General features: G+C 59.2%; 8 protein-coding genes across 9 annotated transcripts; 3 read left to right on the top strand and 5 right to left on the bottom strand.

Moving 5' to 3' along the window:
- Window positions 1-19: 19 nt before the first annotated feature.
- On the bottom strand, window positions 20-561 carry IUM83_12495 (uncharacterized protein; the record flags this gene model as incomplete). Its single annotated transcript, XM_067937121.1, has 4 exons — window positions 20-75; window positions 199-285; window positions 354-436; window positions 548-561. 4 exons carry the CDS (start codon window positions 559-561, stop codon window positions 20-22), a joined length of 240 nt encoding a protein of 79 aa, XP_067785215.1.
- Window positions 562-1,406: 845 nt separating this feature from the next.
- On the bottom strand, window positions 1,407-1,646 carry IUM83_12494 (uncharacterized protein; the record flags this gene model as incomplete). Its single annotated transcript, XM_067937120.1, has 1 exon — window positions 1,407-1,646. The coding sequence occupies one exon, from the start codon at window positions 1,644-1,646 to the stop codon at window positions 1,407-1,409; it is 240 nt and encodes a 79-aa protein (XP_067785214.1).
- Window positions 1,647-2,617: 971 nt separating this feature from the next.
- Window positions 2,618-3,035, top strand: IUM83_12493 (uncharacterized protein; the record flags this gene model as incomplete). The annotated part of the gene is made up of 2 exons (XM_067937119.1): window positions 2,618-2,857; window positions 2,979-3,035. The coding sequence occupies 2 exons, from the start codon at window positions 2,618-2,620 to the stop codon at window positions 3,033-3,035; spliced, it is 297 nt and encodes a 98-aa protein (XP_067785373.1).
- A 28-nt stretch (window positions 3,036-3,063) lies between these two features.
- On the top strand, window positions 3,064-4,863 carry IUM83_12492 (putative bZIP transcription factor; the record flags this gene model as incomplete). Its single annotated transcript, XM_067937118.1, has 2 exons — window positions 3,064-4,146; window positions 4,219-4,863. 2 exons carry the CDS (start codon window positions 3,064-3,066, stop codon window positions 4,861-4,863), a joined length of 1,728 nt encoding a protein of 575 aa, XP_067785372.1.
- A 429-nt stretch (window positions 4,864-5,292) lies between these two features.
- IUM83_12491 (poly-specific ribonuclease parn) lies at window positions 5,293-7,753 on the bottom strand (the record flags this gene model as incomplete). The annotated part of the gene is made up of 2 exons (XM_067937117.1): window positions 5,293-7,546; window positions 7,617-7,753. 2 exons carry the CDS (start codon window positions 7,751-7,753, stop codon window positions 5,293-5,295), a joined length of 2,391 nt encoding a protein of 796 aa, XP_067785254.1.
- A 167-nt stretch (window positions 7,754-7,920) lies between these two features.
- Window positions 7,921-8,850, top strand: IUM83_12490 (putative transmembrane protein; the record flags this gene model as incomplete). The annotated part of the gene is made up of 1 exon (XM_067937116.1): window positions 7,921-8,850. One exon carries the CDS (start codon window positions 7,921-7,923, stop codon window positions 8,848-8,850), a length of 930 nt encoding a protein of 309 aa, XP_067785216.1.
- Window positions 8,851-8,884: 34 nt separating this feature from the next.
- On the bottom strand, window positions 8,885-9,550 carry IUM83_12489 (Dicer-like 1 (DCL1); the record flags this gene model as incomplete). The annotated part of the gene is made up of 1 exon (XM_067937115.1): window positions 8,885-9,550. The coding sequence occupies one exon, from the start codon at window positions 9,548-9,550 to the stop codon at window positions 8,885-8,887; it is 666 nt and encodes a 221-aa protein (XP_067785285.1).
- Window positions 9,551-12,362: 2,812 nt separating this feature from the next.
- IUM83_12488 (Dicer-like 1 (DCL1)) lies at window positions 12,363-13,873 on the bottom strand (the record flags this gene model as incomplete). 2 transcript variants are annotated; one of them, XM_067937114.1, is made up of 2 exons in its annotated part: window positions 12,363-12,474; window positions 12,543-13,258. In XM_067937114.1, 2 exons carry the CDS (start codon window positions 13,256-13,258, stop codon window positions 12,363-12,365), a joined length of 828 nt encoding a protein of 275 aa, XP_067785273.1. The 2 variants fall into 2 exon arrangements, with proteins under 2 accessions (XP_067785273.1, XP_067785272.1); XM_067937113.1 differs by lacking the exon at window positions 12,363-12,474 and having other exon boundaries at window positions 12,709-12,726; window positions 12,794-13,873.
- Between the last annotated feature and the right edge of the window lie 184 nt (window positions 13,874-14,057).

The raw sequence follows: 14,057 nt of genomic DNA, 5'->3' as shown, positions 1-14,057 counted from the left end.
GGATTCTGCTGGGTTGAGGTCAAGGGCCGGCCGAGTAGCTGCTGATATCTCGAGAGCTGCTCGGCGATTGCTTCACTGACAGGCAGAATATTAAGGAGATTGCGGGGTCAGTGTATGTGCAGGCGCATTGGGGCGACATACGCAGCATTGAGCACGCGCGGGGGCCGCCAGAGAGGCCTCCCCCTGCGCTGGACGTACCGAGCGGATTCCACGCACCGCCCGCCCGTTTTGTACGTGACGCAGGGAGCCGGCGAGTAGTGTGGCAAACGTAAAACTGGGACCACTCTGAAATAGTGTTGGGGAGTTTAGATTGGGTCGACTAAGCTAGGGAAGGAGTCAGCTGAGGCTAGGACTGAAGAAGTGCGTGGCAAGTGGATGCTCGCACCCGTTGGTAGCGACCTGCATCCTGGTGAGGCAACCGACTTGACTCAAGCCGCTGAAGTTTCATGCGTTGGTATGTACGCACGTGCAAGACACACAGCACTATTGTGAGCTACATCCTATCTTGACTTACGAGCTGCAACGCACATCACTCGTTGCGACGCACCTCGCTCGCTGCAGACTGTCTTGGTGAAGGGCGTTGCCGTTGGCGACGCGAAAGAACTTCGAGCTTCAAGCTACACTTGCCGTTGACGTCGGTTTCCCTGTAACTGCTCGACTTCGAGTCGCCTTATTCTTACTCAGCAGAGTCGCTGCAATGGTGCTGAAGCTACCTTAGCTGCAGCGGTTGCAGGCAAGCAGGCAGGCAGGCAAACCGCACGTCTGCAGCCATTGTGCACTGCGGATCAAGCACGTCCTGCCCAGCACGACTGCGACGCGAATTTTTGCGTTGGACTGTGCGAGTTGGCTACCGTTCGTGGCACAAACTTCGTGCACGCTTGTCTCCTCCAGGAGAGATCAGGCGCGCAGAGACCGGGAGCGAGTTGCCTTGCCTGCAGTGCAGGCTGCATCTGCGCAGCTCGCGCTCGAGTCTCGACGCTCGACTCGGGCTTCTGCGCCGGGTCTGCGCTGTGGCGATGACCGGCCAAGATCACCTGCTCGGGCCCAGGATCCACGTTGAACCGGACGAGCGCAGGACGACGAGCAAGACACGCCGGTGCCCCGTCGGCTGTGCAGGTTGAGGTGGCACCGGATTTGAACTCCTTTGGGCGGGAATCCCGCTGGCGGCGACGAAGCTGACGCACTTGACTGTCAGAGACGAGCCCCGGCTGGTGCTTGGGCCTCTCACTGAGAGTCTCAGCAGCGCCCCGCACGAATCTCTGGCCGTGGGCGGCATCAATTGACGAGGCAAAGCTCAGCGCGCGCGCTACGCGTTCGTTCTCGCCCACCGAGGCGAGCAGCAAATGGCGCCGAAGAAGGCGCCGCGGACGACGGCATGAAGCACGTTGTCGTCGAGTTCGAGTAACTCATGTGCGGGGCGAGGTCGTGGCGTCGTCCGCACCAAGATGGACCCGGTCAGGCAGCCAGGCGAGGCGCAGCGCCGACCTGAGCTGCGACGCCGCCCGCGCCGTGTTGCCGGCAGCTTCCTCCTCCTGCTGTCCTGCTGTCCCGCTGTCCCCATCACGGCCGGCGCTCTGCGATCCTCCGTCCTCGTGCCGCAGGATGCCGATGCAGTGCCGTTGACGCTCTGGGGCGCCGCGCACCATAATCCCCTATGGGGGTCGCCACCATCTGGGCGGAAGCGAGCAGCGCACGCCATGCGCTGCCAGGATAAGCGTGCACATTCTGCCAGCAGCGGCGGCAGCGAGAGGAGCGGAGCTCGAGCTCGGCACCGGAGCGAGCAGGTGTTGCCGTGTCGTTGCCGAGCGCTGTCGCACGATCCGACGAACGTCTGGGGGCTTGACAACGCAACAAACATCACTCTGGTCGCAGGCAGAACTTTCTTGTGATAGACGGGGCCCTTGCTGTGCTGTGAGCGCCGTGCCTCGGCTTGGGCTTGGCGCTCTCCGTCTCCGTCTGCGGCGCGATCACCGCGGCGGCGCTGCAGGTGGCGCTTGATGCGCTGCAGATGGCAGATGGAGAAGCCCGCAGCCGGCGGGGCTTGTACAGCGCGGCATGGCGATGGCGCCAGCCGGTCAGTGACCAGCCATTCGCGATCTTTGCCTCCGTTTTGTGGAAGAAAGTCAGCGTACAGTATCTTAGAAAAAACCTCGATTCCAGAAGGCGGCTAGGGGTTGCAGCAGACCCAGTTTTTAAAAATGAACCTATTGCTAGCTGCGGAATGGGCACCAGTCTCAGCGCGCTGCAGCTGGTGATTGTGTGGCAAAGCCTCCGAGCCTGCAACAGCACGGGCACATATCACATTTAGTGGCTGTGGCGAGCGCTTACTTTTTTGGGGTAGCAGGTCTACCTTGCCAAGATACGCCGAACTTTCCCTTCTATGGTCGGCTCTCCACCTCTTGCATCGAGTGCTGCAAGCTCGCTGGTGCGTGCGCCGACAAGTAACTCATCTAAAGAGAACTACCAGCCTACTAGTACACAGTACATGTACAGCGTAGCTGGGTGCCATGGTCGGAACGCCCTCCGTCCGCCCACGAGCTCGTCCACGGCGCGACGACCGCGGCGGTCGAATTTGGGCTCTGCGGGTGCGAAAATGGGGATTTGAAGACGCCCGTTTATGCGCGTGCATAAAGTATGGCCTGGATCCGAAAAGGCGAGAAAAACCTCGGCCGATCCGGATGCTGGCCCCTGGATTACCTGGGGCGAAGCCAGTGCGGGGGGCGCACGCAAATCAAAGCAACGCACGGCCGCACCCAGCGGTCAAAAGGGAAAAGGCCGCGGAGGAGGCAAGTCGAGCACTAGAAGCGCACCAGGGCGATCACCGCCGCATAGAGAGAGAAGAGGAGAAGTAAGCAAGGTATGGCCTCCACCCATCCGCCCAACGGCACCTCGCGTCCCCCGAGACGCGAAACGCTCGTCGTCGCCAGCGGCGTACCGTAAAAAAGTCTAACTCTCCCCCTCTCTCCCTGTCGCTTTAGACACATTTTGCCATTCCCTCAAACACACCAACGCAACACGAAGAGAAAAGAAGATAGAGAGAAGAAGAAGCACACGCACATAACCATGACAGACTTCATCCGCAACATTTGGCAAAACGCCGGCAACACTAACGCCAACGCCGGCAACACCGCCCGCACGCCGGACGCCGTGCAGCCCGTGGACCAGATCCGCCTGCCGCCGGCCGCCGCGGCGCCGTCCGAGCGCCTGATCAAGCTGGAGCCGCCGGCCTCTCCGGCCTCGTCCACGGCGTCCTCCTCGGACGAGGCTCCGTCCGGCAAGGCGCAGCGCATGGCCCGCGTGAACGCTCGCCGCGACAAGCGCAAGCCGCTGGAAGGCGCCGACGCCGCCGCTCCCTCGGCCAAGAAGCTCAAGACGGAGCCAGCACTCGACCCGAGCGGCGAGGAGCGCCTGCGAGCCATGGAGGCGCAGCTGGAGCACCTGGACCCGGACTCGAAGGAGGCCAAGAAGAAGCGCCGCCTCATCCGCAACCGCATGTCGGCGCAGCTGCACCGCGAGCGCAAGAAGGCGTACGTGGGCCAGCTGGAGGACCAGCTGCAGGCCAAGGAGCGCGAGCTCAAGGCCCTGCAGGAGCAGCTGGCCGCCATGGCCGTCGAGAGCGAGCAGCTCAAGCAGCAGCTCGTGCGCAAGGAGAGCGTGGACCTGGCCGAGCCGCGCATCAAGGCCGAGCCCGTGGCCGTCGAGAAGGCGCAACAGCAGCCCGTCGTGGTGCAGGACGAGCCCGCCGTGGACTGGGCCGCCTGCCTCGAGGACATGGACGACGCCATGGTGGGCGAGGACCTGCTCTGCGACCTGGACGAGTCCCCGCTGGCCGCCTACGGCCTGAGCCCCATCAGCGAGGACCCCGTCGCTGCTGCACTGGCCGAGGAGGAGCAGCGCCAGAAGATGCAGGCGCAGAGCCAGTCGCACCACGAGATCCACGCCGCCAAGAAGAACCTGGCCATGATGATGGCCATGATGTTCTCCGTCACGTTCTGCGGCCAGAGCGACTCGGTGGCCAACGTCACGAGCGGCAGCAACTTCTCGTCCATGTTCAACGCCGTGCCCGTCAAGGAGCTGTCGCAGATGAGCATCGCCTCGCGCATCGTCGCGTGTCTGGAGAAGACGTCCTGGGAGGACTTCCGGGACGTGTCCTCGTGGACCTCGTCCGCCGCCAGCGCGGCCGCCGCTGCGGCCGTGGCGGTGGCTGCCTCGGACAAGAAGTCGCGCTCGCCCGCAGCCCAGCAGCCGGCCAACTCGCCGTCCGCGGCCTCGGACGTGACGGACTCGTCCGGCTCGTGCGACTCGCCCAAGGAGCTGGAGAACGTGGGCATGAGCTTCGACACGGACCTGATCGAGGAGTTCGTCTACCCCGTGGACGAGCCCTTCGCGCCGGCCCTCGCCGACACGAACTGGTTCGGCGCCGACAGCGATGAGTTCGGACACAGCGACGTCGAGGGCGACGACGAGCACATGCCCGAGACCAAGACGACGGTCAAGCCCGTGTCGATGACCTCGCGCCTCTACGAGAAGCTGACGAAGCTCTGGAACGAGAAGAACCAGGTGCTGCTCACCGTGCTGAACGGCAAGAACGAAGTGACCCGGCGTTCGGTGGCGGACATGAGCACCATCCGCAAGGGCATGTCCACCGGTGCGCTGTTCCCCACGACGGCTGCCAACGCCGCCGTTGCTGCGTCCAACGACAAACTGCTGGAGAAGCACGACCAGTCGGTCACGTTCCTCTACCCGCTGAGCGCCTTCTCCGAAGACCAGCGCTCGGCCGCCTTCCCGAACGGCGCCGCCTCGGACCAAGTGTTCCTGGAGGTGTCGTGCCAGATCAACGGCGCGGTGACCCCCGTGCTGTAAAGGGTTGGCGAGCGGCTAGGTAGACATTCAGTATTAGGGAGCGCGAGCAGAGCGCTCTAGCTTCGTATCTTCATATCGGTGTAGGCGTGTAGTTTCATTATCTATCAGGAGAACCATAGAGTCAAAGACAATCAATGGCTTCTTTGCTACAGCAATCGCTGCTTGCATGCGCCTTGGTGGCATCATCTGTATTTCATTAGAGCACGCTTCTTGCAGGGCAAAGATCATGAGGTTTACTCCCAGCACTTTAGCTCGCATAAGCGGCACGTGCAGGACCTCTATGAGCACATTACGACACTCGTGATTGCATGCATGGTTCGATCGTGCGGCCGAGCTTCATTGTCTTCCCACATTGACACGATGTCAGCTATGTACACAGCCGAGAAGCTACAGCGACTACAGCACTGGCGCAGGCCTTCAACTGCAGCTTCACTGCGCCATCTCGCAGCTCTTACGTTTCCTGCGGGCCTTCTCGTCATCACTAATGGGCTGCGCGTGTGGTGGCGGCGCCGAGTCCGTCGCCGTTGCCTCCATCTCCGCGCAGTCGTACGTTGCAGGGCACCGATCCAAGTCGACGCAGCCGATTGACGGCATCGGGTCGTTCGCGGAGCCCCAGCACTCCTTCGTTTGAGCTCGCACTGCTAGTAGCTGCTCGGCAGCCTCAGCGGACGGCAGCTCCACATACACGCACTGCTGTCCCTCCCAGTGCACGTTCACCATCCTCGTGGCCGACTGCAGGTTCAGAGCCCACCCCACACAGTGCTTGATGTGGAAAGTCTTCAGGGCAGGGCAGGAATTGTTACTCGTACCATTCGGCGGTGGTGTGGCCCCTGCAGCCACGGGCGCGCGTGTGCGAGTCAGCTTCATGCGAACAAATCGGGAGCGTGACGGCGTAGGTGTGGGCTGCGGGAACGGCCCGGGCAAGTCCAACACGTACGTCGGCAAAAAGTGGCTCACGAACAGTACGTTGCGAAGGCTCTCCAGGGTATCGTCAGCGCGCTTCGTCTTACTCTCAGACCGCGGAGAGGATCTTCCCAGCGACGCAATGGACTCGTTAGATACCCCAAGACCAGAGCACACACGAAGGAACACAAAGCCGGTCATGAACGCGTCGTAGCCAGCTTGATGAGCCTGGAGTGGAGTTTGAGACGAACCCATTAGCTCGGCTCCATACTCACGCGCGGCGTCAACACCTCTGACACTTGGCTGCGCGCTCTGAACCTCCGGACCGTAGAACGGGTGCTTCGACAACACCTCGAAGCAATTCTCAAGCGCGGTGTGCGCCAAATGGGTAGCGAATGAGTCCACCTTTTGCATAGCGTAGTCGACAAGCGTCTTGGTATCGAAGACGCCACCGCCAGCACCAAGCCAGGCATGCAACTCGCGCTGGAACTCGGCACAGCGCCCTGGCAGGGGTCCATGGAACTTCTCGTAGCATTGCATAAGGTCGAGGAGCATGTTATGCCCAACAATCGGTTTCCGCGCAGCCACAATAGCGTCCAACACAGCCGTGAAACCAATTAGACTCAAATTCCGCTCGCGCATCTCGTCGTCCGCGAGCTGCTGATCAGCCAGCAGCAGTGCTTGCCGTTGGCACTGGGAACGCGCCGCGATGATACGAACGCGGCGTCTCCACGGGTTGCGTACGACGTCCTCATCGTCAACATTGTCCACCTTGCAATCCAGCGCTAGCGCACCCGGGAGAATTTTGCGAAGATATTGCACCAGCGCATGACGGCGGAAGGGTGCGAGCGGCTCCGTGACGAAAGCTCCGCACGGGCCGTACGTCGGATCTGCAGGCACTGGTGCCAGCAGGAATCGCTTCATGGCCGCAACAGCGTCCTCGTCCGGTTCGAGGGTGCCGTCCTCAACCTCTTCCGCAAGCTCTGGCTCCAGTTCCTGCTGGCCTCTCTCCTCTTCGTCCAGGGCTTCCTCCTCCTCGATATCTTCCTCCTTGGTCGCATTCTCCGACTCATCATCAGCATGTTGAGCCGGCTGATCCAGCGGCTCGTCCTTCCCGCTGACGTTGCTGCTCGTCGTGCTGCCAGGCGGCGTGGGGCGGTCTCGTTCCCCCCTCCGCTTGTTGCGGCCGTTGTTCTTCTTCTTGTTCTTCTTGCCTCCGCGGCGCCCACGGCGTCTCGTGCCGTTGTCCTGCATGGCTGCAATGCCCCGTCCTGCAGCAGCATCCCTGCTGCCATCGTCGAACGCCGCGAGCCGCTGCTTCAACTTGGCCGTGAGCTGGTCCAGGAAGGCCTGCGTCTCGTCCGTGATGAGCGCCGGCTGCTGCGGGTCGAACTTGCGGAGGATCTCGGGCCGCGCCGAGCGCTCCAGCGCCGACTTGCACGGCTCCTGCTGCTGCTCGTGGTGGGACAAGTGGCCGATGCCGCGGTCGATCCACGCGTTGAGGTCGAAGCCGTGCGCGCGGATGTACTGCAGACACTTGGCCTGCACCAGGAACCTCCGGTCGGGGCAGGCAGAGGCGGAGGCGCCTGCAGCCCCGAAGACCTTCTCGTGGAAGACCGGGAAGAGCGGGAACTGGTACGTCTCGACGCGGAAGACGCGCGCGTCGGCGTCCCAGAGGAAGACGCTGAGCCCGAACTGCACGAGCGGGAACTGCCTGGCGCTCTCGCGGTACTGCGCGTAGCGCTCGTCGATGGAGTCCATGACGCTGGGGCGCGGCGAGCTGCACAAGGAGAGACACAGCGGGCGTTAGACGGGAGCCTCGGCACAGGGACAGCAGCTCGCGGACGCACTCCTGGCACGAGACGCCGCCCATCTCCGTGTCGACGGCCACGAAGGCGCTGCGGCTCACCGCGCGCTGCAGGCGGCCGAGCGCCGCCGCGTCCAGCTCGCCGCGCCCGAGCTCCTGCACCCGCACGTCGCGCAGCATCGCCACTTGGGGAGGGGGTGGGGACGTTCGTAACCTGAAACTTTTGGGCCGAAACTTGACATTTCCAACCGCAACTTTCGCGTTAGAGGGCCGCTAACCTCAAGTTGAAGTGACGTGGAGTGTCCCCTCGCGCGCACAACGCAGCCAACGGTTGTGTGACAACCGCCATGGAAGGGGAGGACGTTGGTGCTGCCCCTCGCGCGGTGAAGGCGGGGCTGCGTCTGCCGCTGCTGTTCATGACGGTGGCGTGCGGCTGCGGGTATTTGTATGCTGTGCTGGACGTGCCGGCGCTCGAGTTCCACGAGCTCCAGCACTCGGTCTTCCCGTCGACGTCTTTTCAGACCCGCCGGGGCTTTGCCGGTGTGCTGCGGTGGCTCGAGAGCCTCAACGCGCGTGACGACCTGGTGGAGCTACGGCAGCTGTTGGCGCAGGCGCGACTGCAAGCTGCTGGCGCTTCGGCGTCCAACTTCGCGACGCAGGTGGCGACTGCGGCGTCGAACGAGAGCGTTCAGCACGTTTCGAAGCTGGGTCTGCAGTGCGGACTGCTGCTGTTCTTGTATCGCCGACGGGTGCTCTCCAAGAATCGCACCATCCCGACCTTGTGCCTCTGCATCCTCAGCTTGGTCTGTTGGAAGATGGCCCAGACGTGTCTGCACGAGGTGCTGTCGCCCTACCGCTCTTCGGCTGGCTCGGCTGCTGCACGCAGCACACCCCCAACTACTCATCAGGACAGGCGAGACGAAGTCACCGCCACATTTCTCAATGCGCTCTTCGTGACGAGATTCGGCGCCATGTGCGTCACCAACGTGGTCTTTGGGCGGGCCTACCAAGTGTATCTCTGCGACCCGTGGCCGACCAAGTGGAAGCGCGTGCCGGGATACCTGGGCTCGAAGAACCTCGTTCTCGGCACCCTCTTCTTCGCTGCGGCTGGTGTCAGCGCCTTGAGCGTGTCTTCACCGGCACTACGATCGCTCTGCGAGGCGGCAGGACAAATCGAACAACTCGCGCTGGGGATTACTTTCATTCACTTCGCCTTCCTACATTTCCAGCCTACATACGAGGAGGCAAAAGTTCACGTGAAAGCAAAAATTGACTAGTCGTTTATAAGATCCTGCGGTTCACACTAATACATTAGTCTTCCTCATCACTCGAGAACGTCAAGTCCTCCATTAGCTCGTCACCGCCGTTGTCCATGGACAGCCCGCTCTCGCGACACACGTAAGCGTAGGCATCCTGCCCCACGGTCTCCAATAGCGGTCCCATGAATACATCACGAATGAGTTGGAGGTCCTTACCTGAATCCAGGAACACCGCGGCGACGAGCGCTTCAAACACATCCGCAAACATTTTTGGCAGCGTGTGGTTAATGCCGTTATTCCTCGCTTTCTGCCTTCTTGACACCCCAACAGCTTCAAACGCTGGGCTCAGGCCGGAGTTTGATTCGGCACGGGCGTACTTCCGTTCAATGTTGGCAACGCGTTCCATTGTCTCGCGGTCGATACGAACAGTGCCGGCAAAGATGCATTCGTCTACACCAAAGCAAGCCAACGCAGTCTTGCCCAGCGCGTCATTTGATACTGTAGCGCTCTTCCACTGCGACAGCGATCCTGGCAGCCATTTGTCATACTTCAGGAACGCGTACGACAGCGTCAAATACTCGATTAGAGCATCACCCAGGTACTCTAACCGTTCGTAGTCACCCTTCCAGACCGTTTTCTTCTTCTTTTGCGTGCGCGACATCACTTCAATGTCACCGCCTTCGGCCGCCCTATCAGCATCGCTGCTATTCGCATCCATTTGATCAATATGAAGAACCAATTGACCCACTGACGGATGTGTCACAGCCTCCAGCAACAGGCGTTTGTTCCGAAATGTGTACTTCAATCGTTGCTGAAGGAGCATGAGTCGCTTAGGGAGGTCTTCGAATTGCGGAACCTTGAAATTCAAGCTCAATGGATGCTGCACTCCTCCACGCGAGGTCATCACTGCGTCATAGAGCTCGTTTGGGAAGCAATCCGGGTAAAAAGGTCGTGCGAAATCGGTCGAGGGGTGTTCAAGGACACTGACGCCAATCCATTTGAGGAAGTAGCGTGCACCCTTTTCTCCTTGTCCGACAAGGTACGCTCCGGTTATCGCCTCCAAAACGTCAGCAATCCACTTTGACGGAGCTACGACTGGGTCGGGGGTCTTTCCCATACATGACGGTTTCCAGCACTGGAATGGGTGCTGTTCCACTTCGGCCGGGTACAAAATGTAGTGATGAAGTCGTGCCGCTAGTGCGAATTGATTGAGTCTGTCATTGCGAATGATATCTCGACGAAGCTGTGTCAACTGGCCCTCTTGAGAAATGTCTTTCCGCTGCTCGTACATGTACCACGAGGTTTCGAGTTTTAAGAACGTGTCCCCGAGAATTTCTAGCCGCTCATACGCAGGCTTTGTAGTCGCATCATCTAGCAGTGTCATGTCAAGTTCCAACCCGATTTTCCCCATCAAGTGTGAAATCTGGCACTTGCGTTCAAACTCATAGAGAAGCGGAACGAGTCCCATCACATCGAAGAAGCGGCTTTTAGTGAGTCGGAGGCGGGACGTGTACTGCGGAACGAGCAAGCGCTCGTTAAACTTGGTCTTGTACTGAGCGATACTTCCGTCGTCGTTGTTGCGCTGCATAACCCTTCGAATGATGGGAACAATAGGAGGGACTTGAATACCATAAATCAGAGGTTGCCCTGCGTCGGCTTCCTCAAGCTGTTCACGTGTATGCCACCGCCCTAGGATCGGATTGCCTGGGGTAGATTTCCCCTTTTTCAAGTGGGTCGCCCATGCTTTATCATCCACCAGATATTCCTTTCGTATATCGTCAACGGTTTTATCAGAAAACGCTTGCACAACATAGCTAGCATTAAGACGAAACGTCGGCACGCAGATCCATTCATCAGTTGTATCCGATGCATTCTCTGCCGTGCAAGTCGAGGGCAGAGGCCACAGAGGCTCAAGCAGTGGTTTTCTGATAATGTCACGAACGTAATCCCAGTCCAGCGACAGTGTTGGCGGTTGCTTCATCTCGTCCAGAATACTGGGAACAACCAAGTATCCCTTATCGTTTTGCTCCGAAAACTCGTTCCAGACGTTATCACTGGAAATGTCTACATCTCGCACGGCGTCTTGTACACCCATACACGCGAGACGCATGACTACCAGGTGGAAATGCAGTACATCGTGCAGATCCTGCTTTGTCAGAGTAATTTTCAATGGCCGCTTCGCCAGTGTTATCGGCTGGATCTCCGGTGTCATCACGCCACTCGTAGCAAAATCATAACGCCATCCTGTGTTGGTGTTTCCAGTATACAACTCATCGGTAGCTAAGATAGCGTAGTGTGCACCGCTGAGACCATAAAAGCACATCGTCGTGGACCACTCTTCGCCTTCCTCACTGCTGCCAGCAGCTTCTCTTGCCAGGCTACGAATCGGTCGTAAACTCAATTCGACAGCACTCACAGGCGGTAAATCATACGACGACTGCGTCGATAGATCAGCAAGTTGTGTATGGGTATCGGGGGCTTCGTCGTTTTCGCCAATCACAATCGTATCATCCGATTTGGAAGTTTCACCGTTGCTCGAGGCTGCTCCAGTGTCGTTATCATCTTTGTGAATTGTAGCTACTTGGTCATCCAAAAGCTTGGAACGGAAGTGGCGATCCAGCAACCCCTTCTTAATCAATTCTTGACACGCCTTGAACGCGACAATACCCTTCGCTTCTTCTTGTGTCTCCACCTGCTGGGAATGCAGTTGCTTCCTAATGTTCAAAGCCCCTGGTAATTTCAACGTAGCGGCATAGTGAAAACGCGCATCCTGTACGACGGTAGTCGACTGGTCGTCGCCTACTTTACGTTCACCATTTTCGCCAGCGGCTTCATTCGCCCGTTGCTCTGCCTCTGCCTTCAACACATCGATTTTGTCCGTCAGCTTCGCATTGTACTTCAAGAGTTTCTTTTTAGATCGCTTCAGCGATGGGGCCATGTGCTTTGCAGTAGATATACGCTTCACAATGTACTGTGGGCGCCGATCATACGTGTCCAACCCGGGTAACGTATCACAAAACTTGCTCAGGCATGATACGCTGTTCGTCACGTTCAGAATAGCACCCGTATCGCGATTAATTATCTCGTAAGGATTCACCACTGGTTGCACCCTTTTCGGAATGACAGCGGCCCGACTTTCGGCCTGCAGAGAGGCTAGCGTTGAGGTGGCAGGGGGCGGTGTGATTTCTGACGACGATGCTGTGGGTGGCGGCATCTGTAAGCCACCGTTCGCATTCGAGGCCGCGAGTGCAGGCTGTGAAGCTGCGGGATGGATTTGATTGTTTTCTTGCTCGAGACGAATGTACTCTTGCATTTTGCGAAATAGTCCTTCGAACTTCTTCCGAGCCAGCACCGTGTCGTCCGTGACATATTTGACGAATCCTTTGGTGGCATTTGCTCGCTTGCCAAATTCATAAAGTTTGTTGGGCTCGAGCAACTCGTTCATGACCACTACGAGGTCGCACGGCGGAGGGGCCATGCGCATTCTCTGCGATGTCTTGGACACAGAAGTTGTCACCAGGATTTTCGTTTTATAGTTTGTGAACATCTGCATCACCTTCAGGAATGATGAAAAGCGCAGAGCTCCAGATATACGCGCATTGCTGCTGCCAAGCATGCAGCAGCTCGGAGGTAAGCCCAGGTCTGCCAACGTTGCAGTGAAATACTCAGCAACAACACGGCAGTGGCACCTCCTTTCAAGAAACACCCACGTTCGAATTTCCTTTTGTCCCGGAGAATTCGTGAAACGGTTCCGCACTACTTCAGCAGTCTTCAATAGTCGTGGCGAGGCCTTTTGAGTCCCGCAAAGAGCTGCTTGAGTAGATAACCAAGCGAGAACCTTCAGGATGGGCCGGATTTTGAGCCTTGTACTCTCGTCTATCTCGATACCAGGCCCTATAAATCTTGCAATCAAGCGATCTGTTTTCGCAGTCTTTGAATTTTCGTGCTCGTGGCTGGTGACATCCATCATTTCGACTTCGTCTTCATTTTCGTCCACTTCTCCATCCTCCGGTTCATTTCCAGCGTCGCTCTCAATCTCCTCTCCATTCATCAGGTCGTCCGCTAGTTCCCCGCTGCCCTGCTGCTTCTGCTTCCTCCTGTTATTCACGTTGTCCGGGTCGTCAACGATACACGCCTGCAGATTAACCTGCAGCTCCAGCTCCACAAACTTCCAGAGACACCACTGGCCCAAGTGCTCTTTCACCACCTCCGCGTCCTGGATGAACCTGTTCACCTTGTCCTGCTTCTTCTTGTCGTCGTACACGGCGGCCGAGTTGCCGAGCTCCAACTCCAGCCGGAACACGTGCACCAGGTCCACCTTCTTGCTGTTGGCTCCGAGCAGGAAGTCTCTCACACTCCCTTCCTCCTCCTCTCCGCTCTTGTTCTTAAACACCTCACAGTGCACCGGCGGGAAGCTGGACTCCAGCGACGTCGACGCCAGCACCGGCAGCATGTTGAACACGTGGATGTGCTTCAGCAGCGGGTTCGTCACCGGGCTCCAGTCCATCCTGGAGGCCGGGAGCCTGGACGTGGCGAAGATCCGCGGCGCGTCGGCGCTCGGCAGCTCGTCCAGGAGGCTCGAAAGCAGCTTGAAGAAGGCCGGCAGCTCGGCGTGCACCAGGTCCCAGTCCTCCAGCACCAGCAGCTCCACGTCCGCCAGCGCCAAGACGCCTCGGCGCAGCGTCTCCTGCAGGATCAGCGGCGACAGCACAGCGATCTGGCCGCGCGCAGCCTGCAGCTGGTCGCGTGCGAAGGCCTGGTCCTCGATCCACCTGCTCCTGGGCGCCGCCGACGCGTCCGCGTCGCTGCTGAGCACGCGCAGGCCGCACAGCCGCGCCAGTTGCGTCTGCAGCTCCGAGCGAGCGGAAGCGGACGCGGCCACCGCCAGCGCCAGCCGCTGCGGACTGGCGGCCGCGGCCTCGCACAGCAGCGCGCAGCTCACAAAGCTCTTGCCCACGGGCTGCGCGCTGCTCACCAGCACGCTGCGGCGGCGGCCCACGGCCGCGATCTCCCGCTGGTGCTCCCACAGAGCGGCGTCCATGGGCGGAAGAGTTGCCGAGCGATGGTCGATTGATCACCTCGGGATAGTGACGTAGTGGCATGGACAATGTTACGCCTTTTTTTGTTGCTATTTGTGGCATTGCCAAAAATAAATTTAAATACTGTATGATCGAAAATATTTGTGTATTTTCGGTATAAATACTTTATTTTCGATGTGATCCTAT

Source organism: Phytophthora cinnamomi (assembly GCF_018691715.1).
Source record: "Phytophthora cinnamomi strain GKB4 chromosome Unknown Contig81, whole genome shotgun sequence".
NCBI lineage: Eukaryota > Oomycota > Peronosporomycetes > Peronosporales > Peronosporaceae > Phytophthora > Phytophthora cinnamomi.
Note: the sequence above shows the minus strand (reverse complement) of the source record. Positions and strands in the feature narration are given on the sequence as shown.